The sequence below is a fragment of the Nicotiana sylvestris genome, chromosome 10, assembly GCF_000393655.2.
Source record: "Nicotiana sylvestris chromosome 10, ASM39365v2, whole genome shotgun sequence".
Taxonomy (NCBI): domain Eukaryota; kingdom Viridiplantae; phylum Streptophyta; class Magnoliopsida; order Solanales; family Solanaceae; genus Nicotiana; species Nicotiana sylvestris.
The window spans coordinates 98413857-98437110 of record NC_091066.1 but is presented as its reverse complement, the minus strand read 5'-3'; the positions used below and the strand labels follow the sequence as shown (position 1 = coordinate 98437110).

At 41.0% G+C, this 23254-nt stretch overlaps 1 protein-coding gene and 1 non-coding gene across 2 annotated transcripts; one reads left to right on the top strand and one right to left on the bottom strand.

The window, feature by feature from the left end:
• Nucleotides 1-6914: 6914 nt before the first annotated feature.
• On the bottom strand, nucleotides 6915-7991 carry LOC138879724 (uncharacterized). Its single transcript, XM_070159360.1, has one exon. The coding sequence runs from the start codon at nucleotides 7989-7991 to the stop codon at nucleotides 6915-6917; it is 1077 nt and encodes a 358-aa protein (XP_070015461.1).
• LOC138880533 (small nucleolar RNA R71) lies at nucleotides 7495-7601 on the top strand. The gene has a single exon (XR_011403268.1). It is a non-coding gene; the product is annotated as a small nucleolar RNA R71 (small nucleolar RNA).
• Nucleotides 7992-23254: the final 15263 nt, after the last annotated feature.

The following is a 23254-nucleotide window of genomic DNA, read 5'->3' as shown; positions in this document are numbered from 1 at the left end:
GCTGGTCTACCTTAGCATTGGCATGCTGAGCAAGTGGACCCAGCTTGGACAGAGCTGGCAATGGAACTTGGGACTGTGCAGTAGAGGGCTATGGAGTCGTTGTGGAGGTAGCTGGGGCCTGAGAGGTGGCTGGCAGTGGTGGACCCTCTGATACTGCTATATCTGCTGGAGGAGGAATGGGAGCCTCAGCCTGAGCTGCAGTTTTTTTTGCCGATGCGTCACTGATTCTCATGATGTCAATGTCTTTGGTAGAATTCTCCATTTTGTTGTGCCTAGGCATGAGAGGCACACTTGCAGCTCGGCAAACAGCAGTGATCAGGTAGGGGAAAGGAAGTAATGTCTGTTTCTGATTGGCTCTGATTCCTATCTCTTGGAATATTATCTCCCCTATATCAATCTTGATCCCTGTTATGATGCACGCAATAAGCAGTGTTTTCTCAATATTTATGTCGGTTTCATTTCTAGACACATCAGACGAGATGTAACAAAGCTGAGCTAGTAGCGACCCTCCCTTGTGAGATCCTCTTTGAAAATTTTGTGTTGCGGGTCAATCTAGGTCGGTGTCCCCTTTGCTATTACTGAGGCAACCCAGACACACTCATTGTGCTTATTGGCTACCTTGGCATCATATTCAGCTGTTCCTGGCCGCCAATCCTTGAAATACTGTTCATTGATCGTCTCAGGACCAAAACCAACTTCAACCCTCGCACTCAGACATACTTGGAAAATATCCTGTTGTGCTTCTGTGAAGCACTCCTTGAGGCACCGTATGAAGCATAAAACTCCCTCAAAATTGTCTCATTGTATTCATCCGCGACCTTAGTAAAAAAATCCCACTTCCTCTATTTGATGTTTTCAAGGATGTGAGGGTAATGCTCCGATAGCCCATTCAAGCTCAATTGCTTTTCCTCTAGAATGTTGCTCTTTGAAAGCGCTGCTTTGTACAAATCTATGGAGCCCTTGACCCCAAACCGGAGGTTAAGGTCCCCCTCCAGCTTCCTCCGTGCCTCAGCCTGTCCATCAACAATAGGTCCAAGGTCACTCTGTGACTCCTCCTCTTCAGATTGGGAGGAGTGCTCAGTAGTAATGCGGAGTGCCTGAGATCGCTGCCCTTTTGCTTGTTGTGCTTGTTGGATAGGATTGGCAGCCCGTTTCTGTCGACCACCGGGCGGTGTTAGTGTTGGATGAGACCTCTTTGGTGCCATTCCTGTTGATGAAACATTGTAGGAGTGAGTGAAATAACTCAGGGAAAGACATCAGATATAAAAGAAAAAAGAACAAAACAAAATAAAAAAATCTTTTTTTTACTATGCGATGGGTTATGCAGTTGCATATCAAGTATGCAGACCGCAGAACTATCACATATGTGCAGAAGCAAAAAGGCAGTGGCAGTTATACAATCGCAAAACCACCGCATAAGTGGTTATGCGATCGCAAAGTGACCGCATAATGAAAGGCTAGAAAGCCTGAAGACTGCCTCAGTATGCGGCACATATGCGAACTGCATAACAGGTATACGATCGCAGAAGCAATCGCATAACCTGTCTAACCTAGGGTAATATTGAGGGGTCATATACGATGATTATGCAGACTGCAAAGCGTTTATGTGGCCCGCAGAAGTTATCTTCCTCGGGAAAATTTATACCCTCCCCCAATTCTTTTCTATTCATTCAAAAACCTAAATCCACTGCGATTAGTTTCACAAGCTGGAGAGAGAGGGGTACTCAGACTTCCCCCTCTTTGGTTTGTGGCCAAAGACACACAACCAATCCCTCAATTTTACTCCTCGCCAAATAAAATAAAAAGCATATACCCTACTATTATGCTAGTCACCAATTGAACCCATAAGCAATTTATCACTATAAACCAATGTGCTCAATCACAAGCACAAAATTTTCATGGCATTCAAGTCAGGGTAGAGTCACAAGAGGAAGAACAAGAAAGAAAAATTACAGTGAAGAAAAGAGAGGAGAACCAGAAGTCATACCTAAAGCTTGACAATTCTACAATGCAAATAAGAAAGCTTGTGAGTGGGTTTGAATCCTTTCTCTTGTCCTTAGCGGAATTGAGCGTTATGCTTTGCTTTGTTTTCCTTTTTCTTTATTTTAGTTCTTTGTTTTTCCATTTTTTTCATTCAAATGTGAGTGTGTGGAGAGAGTGTTAGGTTTATACCTGGTCGTATGCGACACATAAATTCATCGCATAACATAGTATGCAATCACATACGTGTTATGCGATGGACCTTTGGCTGGGCAGCTTAGATATGAAATGTGATGCACAATGCGATCCCAAAGTTCACATGTGGGCCGCATAAATGAAATATAACCGCATAGTTGACAATGAAATTAGCCAAACACACTACCTGGGTCTGCGATGACTATGCGGTTCGCATAGTCATTATGCGACCGCATAGTTGTCGCTCAATTTGGACCTCTTTTTCCTTCAATTTCTTCAGCACTAGGACCTTGTTCATGATATTTTACCTGCACTTTAGCACACACATCAACTTGCTTAATCTAATCTACATAAATAAATAAAAAACTACAAAAGAGTGTTACCACACATGGGTTGCCTCCCAAGAAGCGCTTGATTTAACGTCGCGGCACGACGCAGTTGATTTCTTTTGGATTATTCCTTGGTGGGAGTTGTTGTTGGACTATACCTTAGAGCAAATTGCTCTATTAAATGCCTTTCTCCTGCAAGTACTAAGGTAATGCTTGAATCATTGTCCATTCACCTTGAAAGTTCGAGTCCCATCCTCCGACTCCAGTTCAACAACATCATAAGGAGACACACTCACAACTTTGAACGGGCCAGACCATTTGGATTTGAGTTTACCCGGAAATAACTTAAGTCTTGAAATGAATATAAGACCAAGTTACCTGAATTGAACTCCCGCTTCAAGATCTTCTTGTCATGGACAAACTTCATCTTCTCTTTGTACATGGTTGCACTCTTATAGGTATGGAGACGGAATTCTTCCATCTCATTGAGTTGTGTCATCCTCAAGTTAGCAGCCTTAGCCAATCAAGATTTAGCTTCTTTAAAGCTCACATGGCTTTGTGTTCAAGTTCCACTGGTAGGTGACAAGCCTTGCCAAAAACCAACCTGTACGGCGAAGTGCCAATGTGGGTCTTGAATGCTGTGCGATAGGCCCACAACGCATCATCTAGCTTCCTTGACCAGTCGATCGTGTTTGCATTGACTATTTTCGCTAGGATGTTTTTGATTTCTCTGTTCGAAACTTCAACCTGACCACTTAACTGAGGATGATAGGGTGTGGCCACCTTGTGCTTTACACCATATTTTTCAAGTAGCCCGACGAAAGCATTGTTACAGAAATGAGACCCACCATCACTCAGGATGGCCCTTGGAGTACCAAACCGTGTGAATATATTCTTCTTCAAAAATGCAGTCACACTCCTTGCTTCATTGTTCGGTAAGGCGATTGCCTCAACCTATTTAGAGACATAGTCCACAGCTACTAAGATGTAAGTCATGCCATACGAGCTCACAAAGGGGCTCATAAAGTTTATTCCCCACACATCAAAGATCTCAACCTATATTACAAAGTTTATTGGCATCTCATGTCTCTTAGATATTGATCCTTGTCTTTGACATTGGTCACATGCCTTGACCATTTGGTTTGCATCTTGGTAGATTATTGGACAATAGTAGCCACATTCAAGCACGTTTGTCGCAGTCCAATTTCCTCCATGATGACCCCCAACCGGCGAGTCATGGCATGCCTTTAGAATTGGCATTACCTCATCTTTCGGAACACACCACCGGCAAGATATTGCCGGCGCAATTACGGAATAAGAAGTGTTCTTCCCAATAGTAATTCCCACACTCCCACAAAAACTTTTTCTTTTGATAAGCTTCCAAACCTTTAGGGACAAGGTCACTAACCAAGAAGTTAGCGATGTCGACATACCAAGGAGAAAATGTGTTAGACAATGCCAATATGTGTTCATATGGGAAAGCATCATTGATTTCAAGATCTTCCTTTGGTCTCCCTACCTCTTCAAGCTTAGACAGGTGATCCTCCACTTAATTTTCTGTCCCTTTTTGATCTTTGACTTCGAAGTCAAACTCTTGCAACAACAGGACCCACCGAATCAACCTAGGTTTTGCATCCTTATTTGCCATAAGATAGCGAAGAGCATCATGGTCGGTGTACACTATCACCTTGGATCCCAACAAATAAGCTCGGAATTTCTCAAAAGCATAGACAATGGTAAGGAGTTCTTGCTCAGTCACAGTATAATTCATTTGAGCACCATTGAGTGTCTTGCTTGCATAATAGACAGGGTGAAGAATCTTGTTATGATGTTGAACAAGCACTACCCCAATAGCCACACCATTGGTGTCACACATGAGTTCGAATGGAAGAGACCGATCGGGTATGACAATAATAGGTGTCGTGGTGAGCTTTTCTTTCAATTCCTCAAAAGGCTTTGAGGCACTTCTCGTCAAATACAAATTTTGCATCTTTCTCAAGGAGTTTTCACATGGGATTTGCAATTTTGGAGAAGTCCTTGATGAACCGCCTATAGAAGCCGGCATGCCCCAAAAAACTTCAGACACCTTTAACTGAAGTAGGTGGAGGAAGCTTCGAATTGATCTCGATCTTTTTCCGGTCAAGCTCTATCCCTTGTTTGGAAATTTTGTGGCCCAAAATAATGCCCTCATCCACCATGAAGTGGCATTTCTCCCAATTTAGCACGTTCATTTCTTCACATCTCTTAAGCACTTGTCTAATGTTGTCTAGACAATGCTCAAAAGAATCACCTACGTCCAAGAAATAGTCCATGAATACCTCTAATAAATCCTCCACCACATCGGAGAATATTGACATCATACACCTTTGGAAAGTAGCCGAAGCATTCCATAGCCCAAATGGCATCCGGCTAAATACAAACGTCTCATATGGACAAGTGAATGTTGTCTTTTCCTGATCTTCCAATGCAATATTGATTTGGTTGGAGCCGGAGTATCCATCCACGAAGCAGTAAAATGACCTTCCCGCTAGCCGATCAAGCATTTGATCAATAAAAGGCATAGGGAAATAGTCCTTGCACGTAGCACTATTTAGCTTCCGGTAATCCATACACACCTTCCATCCTGTCACCATTATTGTTGGGATGAGCTCGTTTTTATCTTTTTTAACCACGGTCATTCCTCCCTTTTTCGGCGCACATTACACCGGACTCACCCAAGAACTATCGGCAATGGGGTAGATTACCCCGAGATCCAACCACTTGATGATTTCTTTCTTTACCACCTCCTACATAGAAGGGTTTAACCTTCATTGATGCTCCACACTTGGGTTACTCTTATTCTCCAATTGGATCTTGTATTTGCAAATTCCGGTGGGAATCCCTCGGATGTCCACAATTGTCCGCCCAATAGCTTGCCTATGCTCATTCAAGACATTCAACATTTTTTCTACCAGCACATCATTCAACAACAAAGGCACGATTACCGGTAGAGTATCATTTGAGCCACGAAATTTATACCTCAAGTACGGTGGAAGTGGTTTGAGCTCTAGTTACGGTGGCTCAATAATTGAAGGCTTTGCAGGAGGAGTGGCTCTATTCTCTAAGTCGAGAGAGATCTTATTCAGAGCATAAATGTAGGACCCGAGCCCTTCCAATGCATCAACTGATTCCATATACCCCTCCATATCTTCACCGTCGAAGTTTACCAAAATAGTCGTCAATGCCTCACCGAGGCATTGTTCTTACATCTTCATTTCAACCGCATCTTCCACTTTATCAACAACATCAATCACCTAGATGCTTTCATATACATGTGGTAGTTTCATACTCTTGCTTTCTTGGAATGTAACCTCTTCATCATTCACACGGAATTTGATCTCATTCCATTTCGAATCCATTAATGCTCTTCCTGTGGCAACGAATGGCCTCCCTAAGATGATAGGGATCTCTTTGTCAACTGCACAATTAAGGATTACAAAATCAGTGGGTAGATGGAACTCTCCCACTTTCACAAGCACATCATCGACAATTCCCATCAGTCTCTTTATGGAATGATCGACCATTTGCAACCTCATACCTGTAGGCCTCGTCATACCTAACCCCGCCTTCTTGTAAATAACAAGAGGCATTAAGTTGATGCCAGCCCCATTATCATAAAGAGCTCTTGCAAAATCACATGTCCCAATAGTGCAAGGAATGGTGAAAGCTACCGGGTCTTTTTTCTTTTGAACGGTGGTTGTTGCAATGATGGAACTAACCCGATGAGTCACATTCACTACTTAATTCTTGGTGGTTCTCTTCTTGGTAATCAAGTCTTTCAAATACTTAGCAAAACCTGGCATCTCTTAAAATACTTCCACAAATGGAATATTCATCGATAACTGCTTGAGAATGTCATAGAGCTTTTGGAGTTTTCTATCATCAATCTTCCTAGCAAGTCTTTAAGGGAAAGGAGGAGGAGGTCTAGGAATAGGTGGTAGATTTTTCAGTGTCTCTTTTACCTATTCCTTTACCTCTTCCCGGTTTACTTCTTGCACTTCTAACTCTTCCGGAACCTTGTTAGCTTCAACAACAATTGGCTCTTCAACTTGTGCCTCAACCTCTTGTTCGGACTCTTCCACTTCAATAACTTATTCATTCTCTCCTTGAAGTACCTTCCCACTTCGAGTAGTAATTTCCATGCAATGAGAAGTTGGACCACTCCCACTACCCTTTGGGTTCGTGATTGTGTCACTTGGAAGTGTCCCTTTTTTCTTTGGATTTTGTTCCCTAGAAAGATCTCTCATTTGCATCTCCAATTTTTGAATGGATGTGGTATGAGAACCAACAAGCTTGGTCATATTCCTCATACAAAAGTCGGACCTCTCTTGATTTTTCAATACCCGTTCAAGCATGCATTCCAACTTGGAATCACTTGAAGAACCTTGATTTGAATATTGACCCTTTGGTGGAACATAAGGGTTTGAACTCCGATTTGAGAAGGTTATTCCAATTTCCTTGATTTGAGCTACCTTGATCATTTTGCCACTGTTGGTTGCCTTGCCCTTGCAGGTTAGGCCTCCATTGATTTTGTTGTCCTTGACCTTCATATTTTTTCCTTTGATAGCCTCCTTGGATGTTGACATAGTTGGCTTGCTCATAACCTTCACTTGATGTTGGTTGGACATCTTCCACCACATTTACCTTCTTCGTTTGGCTTTCAGTGAACATTTTTGTCAACACATTGACATTGGTGGCAATCCCTATAATTACTTGATCTCTTTCTTGATTCTCCTTAATCATGTTGGTCAAGGAGGGAGAACCATATGCAATTCCACCTTTGGTGTCCTCTGAGTGCCAAGCTTGATTATGTTTTGCCATTTTGTCAAGGATTTGTGTGATCCTTGCGAACGTCTTATCCATAAAAGATCCATCAGCTGCATTCTTGGCTATAGATTGGTTCATAGCATATAAACCCATGTGGAATTTCTCCAACAAGATAGAATCCGGAAAACCCTGATTGGGAGACCTCACCAAATATAACTTGAATCGATCCCATGCTTCATGTAGATGTTCTCCCGGTAGTTGCTTGAAAAAGAAAATTTTATCCCGGAGCTCAGATTTCTTACTTTGTGGGAACCATTTAGCTAAGAATGCTCGGACAAGTTCAGGCCAAGAATGAAAGGAATTTAGTAGCATATTTTGAAGCCATTTCCTTGTGTCCCCAACTAGTGAGTACTTGAACACCCTCAACCTTAGGGCATCATCTAAGACGTTGTTCTGCTTATGCATCACGCACACACCCAAGAATTTTCTAAGATGTTGTGTTGGATCATCATCAGTAGAATTCCTGAAAAACCCCTCCGCTTTTAGCATTACGATTAAACCATGTTCCACATTGAAAGTTGTAGTGCAAACTATCGGAGGTACAATAGCATTTGTATCCTCGATGTACTCATCTATGTCCGCAAAAGGATTTTCTTCCATTTCTTCTTCATATTCAGCCATGTTTTCCTATCAACACCAACTAAAACAAGAAAAGTGTGATGGAACAGAAGAAGACGTAAAGTAAAGCACACACTACTTAGTAATTTCAAAACCGTATTCCCCGGTAATGGAGCCAAACATTGATGTGCTCAAATTGCACTTTAATTAAATAATGTAAGGCAATCAGTGTCACATATAGTAACCCAATAAGGTTGGGGTCGAATCCCACAGGGAATAGGCGTAAAAAGGTTGCTCGAGTAGTGTGCTACTTGACTTAGGTCGTAATTCTATTCCGTTAATGTAACAAGAGAATGATATGATTGTGAATTGAAGAGGTAACTAATTGTAACTTTGAGAATGTAAATGATTTGATTAAGGAAACCAAGGTTGCGTCCCCATTAATGGAATGTAATGCTATCGTTGTTAATATGATATATTTCTAATGGAAGGTCCTTTGATATGCAAATGATTTCTAAATGACTACCCAATGCTTTCCAATAGTTGAGTAGTATTTTCCCTTTATGATTTTTCCAAATATGAAAGAGTTGCAAATTTAGAACAACCAATTTATGCCAAGTAGAACCCACTTATTCCTAAGCGATTCTATTAAACAAGAGTTTACATCTTGAGTTCTTGATATTCAATTCTACCAAACCCTAAATCACTTTTCGAAGTAAAGAAAGAGTAAAATGGAATAGATTAATGTTTGCAACCACAAACCATGAATAAAGAACAAGAATTGGATAAATATCAACTAACCATTATATATATATATATATATATTCAATGTTAAACACCCATCTAGGATCCACAACCTTAGTATTTAAAACTAGCTACTCATACTAAAATACAAGAACAAAGTATTATTAAAGCCATAAAGCTTACAAAAGTGCAAGCTTACTTCTTCACAAACCTCCAAATAAATGAAGTATTCAATGCTCTCTAAGTAGGACCTTGTTTCAGACTTGAATGACCCACAATAACCCTAGTTATTCTCTTTATAGTGGACCAAAAGTCGTAGTTAAAATCGGATAAAAATACCCCTTCAGATAGCTTATGCGATCGCATACTGGTAGCAGACCAGTTATGCGGACCGCATATTAAGCACTCCATAACAGACTTGCTGAATCCCAGATCTGGCTTCAGTCGCATAATGGTTATGCGGTCCGCATGTGTGTTATGCGACCGCATATCCAATCGAATATCATGTTGAGGGTTGCCTTCTACTAGGATTATGTGACCATTATGTGGCTTGCATATGTGTTATGCAACCGCATATTTGCTTCTTCAGTTGGCCCAAAAGACTTTCTCTGTTTGCAATCAGCAAGCCAGTTATGCGGTCCGCATGTGAGTTATGCGATCGCATACTTGCAGCATATCCGTCTTTTCGTGACTTTTTGACTTCTTTTCCATGTTTTCGGGTGTTCAAGTTCATGCACTACAAAATAACCAAACTTGATCAGAATTAACTAAAAATGCATTAAAAGACAAGTTAAAATCTAAGTAATTGGTATCAATTGTGCTGAAATTCTATGGCACATCACAACCTTTTATCGTGCCACCTTTTTTTCCTCGCGGAATTGGGCTTATGACATTTGGAGAGACAACTCATTCCTTTTGAGAATTAGGTTTGATTTGAAGAGTCGCCACCTAATGATTAGGGTACATTAGGACGCCAAGAGGGTTTGATTTGAGTAACCAAATATTGGGTAAGGGCTTGAAAGTATTCCAAGGGGAAGGTGTTAGGCACCCCTCAGAATCCACTAGTGTGGTTCCCGACCAGACAATTATTGTGAATTTAGGGTACAATTAACATATAGACAAATAAAGCTCAAATAGGAGGGGATTTCACATATAAAGGTTTGAAAATAGACAAAGTTTAAAAGAGCAATTTGAGGAAGCGGATTCTTGAATGAAAATGTTAAAGAAATAAGAATAAAGGAAGGGGGGGTCCTAGGTTTGCTAAAAATATGGATCACCCCACACCTTAAATCACTCCTTAATGAGGGGCTACACGTGACATTATCGCGTGGTCGTCATATCCATATCTACCCTTCCCACCCTGTTAAGGTATTTAAAGCGCGTGTTGGTCTCGTTTACTTATTGCATGCTATTACCCGTCCCAATCCTTTTAGACCCGGAGGCATTTAGGACTACTAATCCTAAAAGGGAGGGATATTGGGCTTATTTGTAGTTACAAAGGTAAAAACTTTAAGGCGACATACAAAACATGTTTTACAAATTGGGGAAAGCACATAACATGCAGAGGCTCAGATATACCTCCTTGAACAAAGAAGCACGTAATCAGCATGACTTACACATACTGTTTAGGTCTGATTATAGATGAAGAAGGATGGTTACCGAGGCAATTTTAGTTTATTACATAACTCAGGTAAGAAGTCCGAATCAGACATGTCTGCTAGGTGTAATTATTAACAGAAGCGGATTCAGTTTATGATTATTACCCTAAGGCTTGCCTAAGTGTTGGATAATGATCCTATAGGCATAATATCTATTAGATTCAGAAAAGTAATGAAATAATAGGGTCTAAAACATACTGGTTAAACTCGCTAAATAAGGGTAATCAGATTGTTAAAAGAGAGGCAAGTCTTAATGAATTGGGTACAAGTTCTACAATTGAGAGTACCCGTTATTACCAATTTTGGCTCTATACGTGAAGCGGTTTAGATTCGATTATGAGTTCCTATTGGCATGCTTTCTACGCGTATTTGAATATGCAAAATTCAAAATACCTATAGACATGATTTCTATATTAGAATTGGATATGCAGAATTCATAACGACTTATAGGCATGATGTATGTATGCGTTTGAGCATACAGAATTCGAAATACCTATAGACATGGTATCTATGTGAGATTTGGATATGCAGAATTCAAAATGACCTATAGGCATGATTTCTATATGCGTTTGAATATGCAGAATTCAAAATACCTATAGACATGGTGTTTATGTGAGATTGGGATGTGTAGAATTCAAAATGACCTATAGGCATGATTTCTATATGCATTTGAATATGATGAATTCAAAATACCTATAGACATGGTATCTATGTGAGATTGGGATATGCAGAATTCAAAATGACCTATAGACATGATTTCTATATGCATTTGAGTATGCAGAATTCAATATACCTACAGACATGGTATCTACACTTTGCATACATAGTTACCCACCCTTTTCCTCTAACCATCCCCAAGTGTTTATTACAAATTATTACAGCCCGGAATAGATAAAATTACATCAGAAACTATAAGGAAAAATACAACCAGAGGAAGCCTGATTCTTGACTTCCTCTCTAAGTTATGAGATAGACCAACTCAAAGAGACCATGATCCAAAGCCTTTCTTCCATTTGAGTGTATCAAAGTTCCCTAAGAGCCTCAATGGGACTCCGGGCAATGCTCACACCCAAATTGCATTATCAAAATGGGGGTCAGTGCAGTGTGGAAGGGTCAGCCCTCAAGTGTCCAAGTTCAGAGGGAGCTCAATGGGTCCCAAGGAAAGGCTCACAAGAGGGGGCAGAACTTAAAGGCTAAGAGAGAGTGCAAGTGCAGAAATAGAACTTGAAGAACTAGGGGAGTAAAGGAAAAGGGAAAGGGGTGCTACAGAAATAATAACTTCACACAAAAGAGATTCAGGGGTTGGAAACTGATTGCAGAGGGCCCTTGTGCCTGGCATTAATTGATTCTGGGCATATGCAACAATAGGGGATGCTATTATGCCGATAGAATATACAACATACAATGGTAACATGAAATTACGATCCCAGGGGAACAAGTTTGAGTCGTAGACATCAATGTTTTAATGCTATCATGCGTCAAACAACCATCATTGTCAAACACACTTAGAATACACAATAGAGGCAGAACAAGCAAAAGGAGGATGCTACATAAGTATTGAACTAAACACAAGCAGTAGGCAAACAGGAGGAAAAAATATTAGACAAACACATTGTTGTGGTGCCGAATCTTAATTAGAACATACCAGTTCAAAGAAAGCAAATGGAGAGAGAAGCAGGTAGCAAGATTTGCAAACAGTCCACAAGTAACAAGAGAGAATACTTTTAAGTGTGAGTATGAGTTCAGAAAATTACAAGTGTTTTTTTTGTGTTAATGAAAGAGTCATGTATTTATAGTGTGAAAAACATGCAGAAATAAGGTAAGAAAAATAATTATGGAACTGGGTATCAATTAAAACATTCAGTATAAGATTTCCTTTAATTAAGGAATTCAGACTTAAACGATAATGAGCAAAGGTTATTTAAGGAAAGAAATCAAATAAGCATCTTGTGCAAAGCAGGCAATTAGGGTTAAATACATAGGAGTTTAATTAAGGGCAGAGTTTTGAAATACACGGTTAAAACAAATAAGGTAAGAATCAATTTGTACACAGCAAATCGAGGAATCAGAGATTTGTAACTACTGGTCCATGAATAAACCAAGTCAAAAAGGTTAAGGAAAGCTTTCGACTCAAACCAAGTAACAGGGCAATCAACAAACAAGGAAAGAATCAATCAGACTTACACAAAAGGAAGTCTGAAATTATTCAAAAAATTGAGGGCCATTTAGAGGGGAAATTCAGCACATATAAAGAGTACACAAGTATTAGGCATGCAAGACTGAATTTAGGACGAAAAAAAGTGTCATACAATTGCACAATCAGTAAGTAGTAGACTATAGGAACATGGTAATCACAGTGTAACATAGCAATGGTGAAGAGAGAGTATCAAATAACATACAAAGGGTCCAGTTGAATGACCTTAGAAAAGTTTAGCAGGGAATCAGAATCATATAAAAAAACCAAGGTTTAAACAAAAATTTCAAGCTTAATTGAGCAACAGATGAAACAATCTTCAGAAACTCGAAATAGGTCCAAAGAAAGTTAGGGTTTTTGAAATCAAACAAGTTCAGAGATGAAAAACAAGCAAATCACATAGCCAATGGTCTCAAAACTCGGATGAACCCCCAAATTCTAGGGGTTTTACCATTAATCGAGTGTAGAGACGAAAACAAGTAAACCAGGCAGAAATACTAATGAAATAAGTTCAGAAATCTCATAAAGGAACTGAGCCCTTTAACATGCATCTTCCAGTAAAAGAAACTCATGAGAAACATAGTAAAAGAACAACATGTGAAACACAGTAGTAGAACTCAAAAGAGCATGGTAGAAGAAACACATAGGAAACATAGTAGAAGAACTCGTATGAACACAGTAGGAGAGAAACACAGTAGAAGAAACTAATAGTAGAAGAAACACACAAGAAAATTAACGAAAATCAAAGAAGCATCTCAACAAAACCCTAAATTGGAAAGATAAAGGTTTGAAAGCATAGTTTTTGAAACGAATCTCGAGAAACCGTGTAAAAGTTCAGGGAAAACACGGATCTATAACAGATCTAAAGAAGTTAGAAGAACCTCAAAAGCTAGGGTTTCAGAGGAACCCAAATGGTGACAAAGGCTTGGAAAGTAGTTGATCTGAGCAGGTGAAGTCGAGATCAGGTTCGAACAGCCATGGCTTGCCGGAGCAAGACCGGAGATGGCCATAGAACTCGAATCAAATGAAGCCTGTACCAAGCTTCTTCACAGCCAGGCCTTGAATCTTCAATAACCCGGTGTGTAGGAGTTTTAAGAGGTTGGTATAAGACTTTAGTTGCCTTGGAAGCCATAGATTCCGGTGGTTTTAGGGTGGAAATAGAGGGAGACGGCTGGGGTTCTGAGAGGGAATTTGGGAGAGAGGGAATCCATGGGCGGCTACTAGTGAGAAATGATTAGGGTTTGGGGGGTATTGGGGAATTAAAAAGGAAAGGAAGAGTGTGAGCCGTTGATCTGTTAGATCAACAGCTGGGATCAAAAGGATGGCCGGGTGGGTTATTTTAAAGGGTCATGGGTCGGGTAATTTTAGAAATTGGGCTGGGTAATGAGATCTGAAATTGGGTTTAATTGGGGTGCCAAATCCCGCCAGAATTGAAATGAAACGGGCTAACATTTAAATAGCCACTTTTCCCTTATTTAATTTATAAAAAATAGTAAAATAATTTCTGGGAGTAAATTAAAGGTACTAAAATGATTAATAATATATAACTATAAAAATAAAAATACTGGAGTCAATTTTATAATTATAAACACAATTAAATCTTAAAATAGGCTAATATTGCAATTTAGCTTAAAAATACTAAATAAATTTGTAAACATATGCAAAAATTATTTTAGCTATATTTTAGTATAAATATGTAAATCTAATAAGTGAATTGCCAAATTGAAAATTTTGGGAATAATTATTGGGCTTTTCTTGAAAAAATAGGGCGATAATTTGATTTAAAAATCTTAAAAATTAATGAAAAAATAAGAAAACTCTTGGGCATACTTATATATTCATACATATTCTATTTGAAAGGTATTTTGCATATGAAAAATATAAAGTGAAAAATTGGGTATCAATAGCTGCCCCTCTTTACCTGGGAAGGATAAAGATTTGTCGGGTAAAGATATGATGGCCAATTTTGACCGAATGAAATGGTTTGAAGAGGTTTGGTTGTGCTCTGGTTCCTGAGCTGCCTACATATCCCTAGTCTTACAGGAATAAGGCCATATGTAGATCAGGATCCGTCGACGGAGTACGCCGATGGAGACCTTTCAAGAAAGGACGCAATATTCATGTTGGGATGAATGATTAAGGTCTAATAGGGCTGGGGGAACTGGAGCAGGATCGCTCCTGCTGAGATGGCCATTTCTCGCCGGTTTACCTGCAAATAAGCAATACAAGCGTATATTGTGCGAAAATTTAAACATGATGCAAGTTCCTGTCGGACCATGAATGTTGTCTTTGGACGGTTAGGATGACGTCCTCAGACCATGACGTCCTGGGCCATGAAGCGTATGATAGAGGATTCACAAGCCATGAAATGATGCTCTCAGGCTATAAGAATTATGCCTCCAAACTATGATGCCTTTGAAAAATCATATGCAAAAGATTAAAAGGGGTCCTCAGGCCATGTTATGGTGTTCTCGAACTATGAAAATGGTGCCTCCGAACGATGAGGCCTTCAGATGATTGGCAATCTTTCAGCCCATGAGATGCAGTATTTGGTGATCTTTCAGCCTATGCAATGCAAAAGATGGCGCTCTTTCAACCATGCAAATGTAGAGGTGGCGATCTTTCAACCGATGCAAAAATAAAGTGGCGATCTTTCAGCCATGCGAAAGCAGTATGTGGCGATCTTTCAGCCATGCAAATGTAAATAAGGTGACGATCCTTCAGCCATGCAAATGTAAAGGTGGCAATCTTTCATCCATGCAAATGAGGTGGCGATCTTTCAGCCATGCAAATGTAAAGGTGGCGATCTTTCAGCCATGCAGATGGAGGTAGAGCTTAACCTTGGAAGGCAGAATGGTAGCCTTATGCAATGCAGAAATGTAGATGGAGACAGAGTTTAGTCTCGGAAGATAGAATGGTAGCCTTATGCAATGCAGATGGAGGTAGAGTATAACCTCGGAAGACAGATTGATAGCCTTATGCAATGCAGAAATGCAGATGGAGGTAGAGCTTAACCTCGGAAGGCAGAATGGTAGCCTTATGCAATGCGGAAATGTAGATGGAGGTAGAGCTTAATCTCGGAAGGCAGAATGATAGCCTTATGCAATGCAGAAATGCAGATGGAGGTAGAGTGTAACCTCGGAAGGCAGAATGATAGCCTTATGCAATGTAGAAATGCAGATAGAGGTAGAGCTTAACCTCAGAAGGCAGAATGGTAGCCTTATGCAATGAAGAAATGCAGATGGAGGTAGAGCTTAACCTCAGAAGGCAGAATGATAGTCTTATGCAATGCAGAAATGCAGATGGAGGTAGAGCTTAACCTTGGAAGGCAGAATAGTAGTCTTATGCAAGAAGGAAAAAGGGCAAATGATAATACAATTTTCTTAGCTGATAGCGGATTGCGATATTGCGATTGATGGGGATACTATGTCTGTTGGGGACACTGTGTGCGGATAGCAGCTGTGAGTAAGTGTAATGGTTTTGAGAGTTGTATTTCTATGCAATGTGAGTCTCGTGAGTGTATAGTATATTTGATGATTTTGCAACTCAAGTGCATGCATCCAAAGAAAAAATCGTGAGTTTTGTAAACAGGGGAGATTAGTTCGTATCCCCGCTGGCTTTGCTTGACCGGCTCGGCTTTAATCTGGTGATACTGCATGTATCATTGGGGTAGCATTGCCAAGCAAGGCAATTTTGGTAATAAACATGCATGTTTTAGTAAAGGCATACATAAAACATAATTAGGAATAGGTTTTTTGATGAACCAACAACTGCGACGTGGTTCAAGGCATTGCAACCCTTCTTGTTACGGAATTTTGAGGGTCCTCCTCAAAATTTTGCCCTAGTTTAATGGATTGATGCTTTCGACTACTTACATCATTTAGGAAATGACTTCAGAATTTTGAGGGTCCTCCTCAAAATTCTGCCCCAGTTTCCAATTACGGGGGAAATAAAAGTTTTATTAAATTGTGACCAAACCCATAGGGCTGCCTACGTATCCCCTCTTAAACGGGAATAAGGTCAGGCGTAGTTCAATTTACATCATATAGGAAAGCATAAAAATTACACATAGTAACACTTGACTGCATCTGAATTGATCGGCTTTGGCCAGACTTCTCCGTCCATTTCTGCAAGTATGAGGACTCCTCCTGTTAGAACCCGGTGAACCATATACAGACCTTGCCAGTTGGGAGAGAATTTCCCTTTGGCTTCATCTTGATGTGGAAAAATTTTCTTTAACACCAGCTGCCCTGATGTGAACTGTCTTGGCTTGACTCTTTTGTTGAAGGCACTACACATTCTGTTCTGATAAAGTTGATCATGACAAACTGCATTCATTCTTTTTCCATCGTTAAGATCCAGTTGTTCGTAACGACTCTTTACCCACTCTGCATCTTTGAGCTCAGCTTCCTGTATGATCCTTAGGGAGGGAATTTCTACCTCAGCAGGAATGACGGCCTTTGTACTGTAAACTAGCATATAAGGGGTTGCCCCGGTTGATGTGCGGACTGTGGTGCGATATCCCAGTAAAGCAAACGATAAATTCTCATGCCACTATTTATGCTTCTCTATCATTTTCCTCAATATCTTCTTGATATTCTTATTGGCGACTCTACTGCTTCGTTCACCTGAGGTATGTAGGCTGTGGAATTCTTGTGTCAGATCTTGAAGGTTTCATACATGGCTTTCATCAAGTCACTGTTGAGGTTGGAGCCGTTATCGGTAATGATTGACTTTGGAATCCCGAATAGACAAACAATGCGGTCGCGGACAAAGTCTGCCACGACCTTCTTGGTTACTGCTTTATAAGATGCTTCTTCAACCCATTTGGTAAAATAGTCAATTGCTACAAAGATAAACCTGTGCCCGTTTGATGCGGCAGGTTAGATTGGTCTAATAATATCCCTTCCCCAGGCGGCGAACGGTTATGGTGAGCTTTTTTTATTTAGCTCATTTGGAGGTACCTTTATCATGTCTGCGTGCATCTGACAGCGGTGGCATTTCAGTACATACTGGATGCAGTCCATTTCCATAGTAATCCAAAAGTAACCAGCACAGAGTATCTTTTTTGCTAAGACGAAACAGTTCATATGTGGACTGCAGGTCCCCGCATGAATCTCCTCTAATAGCTTGGATGCTTCTTTCGCGTCGACACACCTTAGTAATTCCAAATCAGGAGTCCTCCTATACAGAATTCCTGCACTGTGAAAGAAATTATTGGATAACCTCCGAAGTGTACACTTCTGGGTAGGATTTGCAAGTTTCAAGTATTATCCTTTCGCCATGTATTCCTTGATATCATGAAACCAAGGCTTTCCATCTGCTTCTTCTTCAACCTGAGCATAATTGGCTGGCTGATCATGGACCTTGACCGGAATAGGATCAATGAAGTTTTATCTGGATGTTGTATCATAGAGGACATGGTTGTCAATGCATTAGCGAACTAATTCTTACTCTGGGAACATGTTGGAATTTCGTCTTTGTGAACCTCTTTCTCAATTCATGTACATAGTGCATATATGGGAGTATCTTGGAGTTCTTAGTTGCCCATTCTTCCCGGACCCGATGTATAAGTAGGTCTGAATCTCCGATCACTAGCAACTCTTGAATGTTCATGTCAATGGCCATTTTGAGCCCTAGGATGCAGGATTCATACTCGACCATGTTATTGGTGCAGGGAAACCTGAGCTTGGTGGACACCGGATAATGCTAACCGATTTCTGATACTAGGACTGCTCCTATGCCAACTCCTTTAAAATTTCTGCTCCATCGAAAAATATTCTCCAACCATCATAGAATTCCGCAATGTCTTCTCCTATGAACGATACCTCTTTATCAGGAAAATACATTTTTAGGGTTTTGTATTCTCCGTCCATGGGGTTTTCAGCAATGTGATCTTCTAGTGCCTGTCCCTTGATTTCATTCTGACTGACGTAAACAATGTCGAACTCACTTAATAGGATCTGCCACTTGGCTAGCTTGCCATTGGGCATGGGCTTCTGAAAGATATACTTCAAGGGATTCATCCTCGATATGAGGTATGTAGTATAGGCACAGAAGTAGTGCCTTAGCTTCTGAGCTACCCAAGTCAAAGCACAAAAGGTGCGCTCTAACAGAGAATACCGGACCTCGTATGGGGGGAACTTCTTACTGAGGTAATAAATGGCCTGTTCCTTCCTCCCCATTTTATCATGTTATCCCAGAACACAACTGAATGCTCCATCCAATACTGCAAGGTAGAGTAATAAAGGTCTACCTAGCTCAGGTGGAACTATGACTGGCGGTGTTGATAGGTATTCCTTGATTATGTCGAAAGCTCTTTGACAATCATCAGTCCATTTGGTAGCGGCGTCCTTCTTTAGCATCTTAATGATCGGATCACAGATAACTTTAGATTGTGCTGTGAACCAGTTGATGTAGTTAAGTCTCCCCAAGAAACTCATCACGTCCTTCTTGTTATTTGGCAGCGGCAATTCTTGAATAGCTTTGACCTTTGATGGATCCAGTTCTATTCCTCGGCGACTCACAATAAACCCAAGTAGTTTTCCGGCAGGAACCCCAAATGCACACTTTGCGGGATTCGGTTTTAGGTTGTACCTCCGTAATCTGTTGAAGAACTTCCTCAAATCTTCCATATGGTTAGTGGATTTCTTGGACTTGATAATAACATCATCTACGCACACCTCTATATCCTTGTGTATCATATCGTGGAAAATGGTAGTCATGGCCCTCATGTAGGTGGCCCTAGCATTCTTTAATCCAAACGACATCATCTTGTAATAGTTCATCCCTCATGGTGTAATGAAAGTTGTTTTCTCAGCATCTTCTTCATGCATCCATATCTGATGATACCCGGCAAAACAATCTACAAATGACTGCAGCTCATGCTTAGCACAATTGTCGATCAGGATGTGTATATTCGGCAAAGGGAAGTCATCTTTTGTACTGGCCCGGTTGAGATCCTGGTAGTCGACACAGACTTTGACCTTCCCGTCCTTCTTTGGTACTGGCACGATGTTGGCTAACCATGTTGGATATTTTACTACCCTGAGAACTTTAGCTTTGACCTGCTTAGTGACTTCTTCTTTGATTTTCAGACTCATATCAGGATTGAACTTTTTGAGCTTTTGCTTTATTGGTGGACATGTTGGATCAGTTGGCAGTTTGTGAGCCACAATAGATGTACTTAGACCAGTCATATCATCATATGACCAGGCGAATATGTCCTCGTATTCCCTTAGAAATTCTGTGTATTCCTTCTTTTCTAATGGCGATAAGTGGACACTGATTCTTGTTTCTTTGACATTCTCTGTATCTCCCAGGTTAACAATCTCGATCTCGTCCAGGTTGGACTTAGGTCTATTCTCTAAATTCTCAACTTCTTTAACAACCTCTTTTGGTATTTCATCTTCCTTTGAATCTGTGTCTGTTTGCTACGTTGTCTCGTTGCACGTCACAGTCATTGGTTCATCAAGATAGGTAATAGTAATGATCTATAAGTAAAGTAATGAGAGAAAATAATAGTAATAGGTGTCGATTCATAAGGAAAGTCAAAAATGTTTTGATAAATTGCATAATTATTTTAAACATTGGAGATCTTATTGCGGGAATTACAATGCAAAAGGAAAATCATTTAGTAAATAAAAATAGTGCATGATGCTTGTTTTAGCCTTGCTACCCCGAGGCTTGTCGGGCTCTGGTTGTCCTGATGGTCCAGTTATTGAGGCGTGCCCCTCTACTTACGGCCTGTATGGAAGGGCCTTACTCCCCCTCCTCCTCGAGAACAACACAACAATCCATGTCATTGTCCTTTAAGAACAAGTTCCTTACAGCTGCTAGTGTTTCCTCTTCTTCTGATGCGTAGATAACATTGGTCGGTTGGAAAGTCTGATCCAAATGCGGCATCGGTTGCTCCAGCAGATAATAATGACCGCGCCATGGTGGAGACAAGTGGTTGAATTCCTCCCAGGTGTACTCATATCCCGGACCAAAGGTGGTGCCATGTTTCTTGAGTTTTATGGGCTTAGTGATTCCTTGGAGGTTTTTACCGAGCCCTTTGCTACGTTCGTACCCAAACCAATTAAGTATACTCTCGATCTTGTTATCCCATCATTTGTCTTTGTCAACACCATTCACCCTTTTGATGTGATGGTCAGTTTCTCCTCCTAGCTTCCTTCTTCCTTCGATTGACAGAATGGTCTGGCGACTGTATATAGGATTGCTTCTGTCGCCGTGAATGACTACCTCTTGATGGTTCAATTCGAATTTCACTGCCTGATGCAGTGTCGATGCCACATCCCTAGCAACATGAATCCATGGTCGTCCCAGCAGCAGATTGTAAGATGTTGGCACGTCTATTACTTGGAAATCAACATCGAACCAAGTTGGCCCCATTTGGAAACACAGACTAATCTCCCCAATGGTGGATCTTTGGGAGTCGTCGAAGGCTTTCACATTGATAGCTCCATCCTTTATCATGTGCAATCCTTTGCCCAATTTCTTAAGTGTTACTAGTGGACAAATGTTGAGGCTGGAACCCCCATCAATTAGGATCCTGGTGATAAAGTAGTCTTCGCATTGCACAGTGATGTGCAGCACTTTATTGTAACCTAAACCTTCTGGTGGTAGCTCATCTTCATGAAAAGTAATTTTGTGACTTTCCAATACCTGTACGACCATGTTGGCCATTTCCCCGCCAATAATGTTGCTTGGCACGTATGCCTCACTTAGCACCTTCAATAAAGCATTTTTGTGTGCCTCAGAATTTTGTAGCAAAGCAAGTATGGAGATTTGCGCTGGTGCTTTGTTCAACTGGTCGATGACCGAGTATTCCTTGGCCTGTATATTTCTCCAAAGGTCGTATGGACCTGTCTCAATAATGGGTGACTGATTGGAGGCTTGCTTGCTTGACTTGGCTAAATGTTTTGGGGTATAGACCCTACACGTTCTCGTCATACCGTGTGCGGCAACAGTTTCCTCGAACCTAACCATGCTTTTCCTCCTTGCCTCGGCTGTATAGACCCATGGTATAGCTTTTGTATGGAATGGTGTCACGGTCGACATCACCACTGGGATCAGCGAAGCTATCTTACCCCGAACGGAGCATGTCCCTTGGGTGGTAAAACTACAACTTCGAATGGTGTAGGTGCATTTGTTGGAGACACGAATTTGACCTTAATTGGCGCTGGTGTCTTTGTAGATGACGTTTTTTCAAACTCAAGTGGCACAGACATAGTTACCTCAGCGTCCCCAGATGGCTGAATCTGGACTATGATTGGATTAAGAGTAACTATTGGCTTCTTTGGGTCATCACCTTCTGCAATCAACCCGATTGATCCCTCGGGATCCCAATCATCCTCTATTTCAATCATGTGAATGTCTCCACCCTTATGGTATGGCAGAGTGTTATTGCGGACATTCGAAGCGGGCCCCTTTGCCACAATAATATTGTTGTCAATCAAAGCATGGATCTTGTCTTTTAGAGAACGACATTCGTCGATGGTGTGTCCCTTCATGCCGGAATGGTATGCACGGGATTTGTTTGGATTGACCCATTGAGAAGGGTTCTCAGGGGTTATGGCAGGGATAGGGGTGACATAACCAGCGGCTTTGAGTCTTTTGTACAACTGGTCATTGGGTTCAGTGATGGTTGTATACTATTTAGGAGGTCGGCAGTCAAAATTTGGTCGAGGTCTTGGGAAGTTTTGGCATGTATGAGGTGATTGATAGTGAGATGGTTGAGCATTGTATGCTTGGTAAACATGTGCAGGTTGTGAAGTAGGCTGATATGTGGGAGGTGGAGGTGATTGATAAGTAGGTGATGGGGTTTGGTAAGAGGGTGAGGGTGCTTGGTAGTTTGTAGTGGGCTGATATGTGAGTGGAGACATTGGTAAGGTTTGGTGTTTGATAGGATATTTGGTTCTCTGTGGAACCATTACGGCCCCTACGTCCCTTTTCTTGGATGCACCACTAGACTGTAAGGCCTTATTGGTAGCTTGCAAAGCCTCGAAGTTCGTAACCATACCGTTTATGATGCCTTCTTCGATCCTTTATCCTAGCTTAATGATGTCAGAAAATTTATGGTTCTCAATCAACATCAGCCTTTCATAATATTACGGGTCCTGAGCCCGGACGAAAAACTTGTTCATTTGTTCTTCCTCTAAAGCAGGTCTGACCTTAGCAGCTTTTGACCTCCAGCGAGTAGCATACTCGCGAGACTTTTCAGTAGGTTTCTTCTTTAGATTCTGAATGTAGAACGCATCCGGTGCATTCTCCATGTTGAACCTAAACCTGTCTATAAAATCGGACGCCATGCCTACCCAACTTGACCACTTCTTCGGATCTTAGCTAATGTACCAAGATAGAGCGTCTCCTTTCAGACTCCTCATGAACAGCTTCATGTGAATCCTCTCGTCTTTCCCTACTCCGACCAGCTTGTCACAGTATATTCTCAAATGTACTCTCAAATCCCCTGTACCATCAAACATCTCGAACTTAGGAGGTTTGTACCCCTCGGGCAGTTCGACGTCGGTCTGTATGAAAAGATTTTCATAGTTCAGCCCTTCAATTCTTTTCTTCCTTCGATGCCTTGAATCCGGCTAGTCAATTTCTTGAGTTCTTCAACCAGATTCCTGATGAGCAAGTCTTTATCATCAAACTCGGGTGCGCTTAAAATGGGTAGGGTGGAGTGTGGCATGGTCTCCACGGGGATGGGGTGTTATGATGGGTGT

What these genes read in the sequence shown, in the direction of transcription:
- LOC138879724 (XM_070159360.1), bottom strand. Translation starts at nt 7,991, where the DNA reads ATGGCTGAATATGAAGAAGAAATGGAAGAAAATCCTTTTGCGGACATA.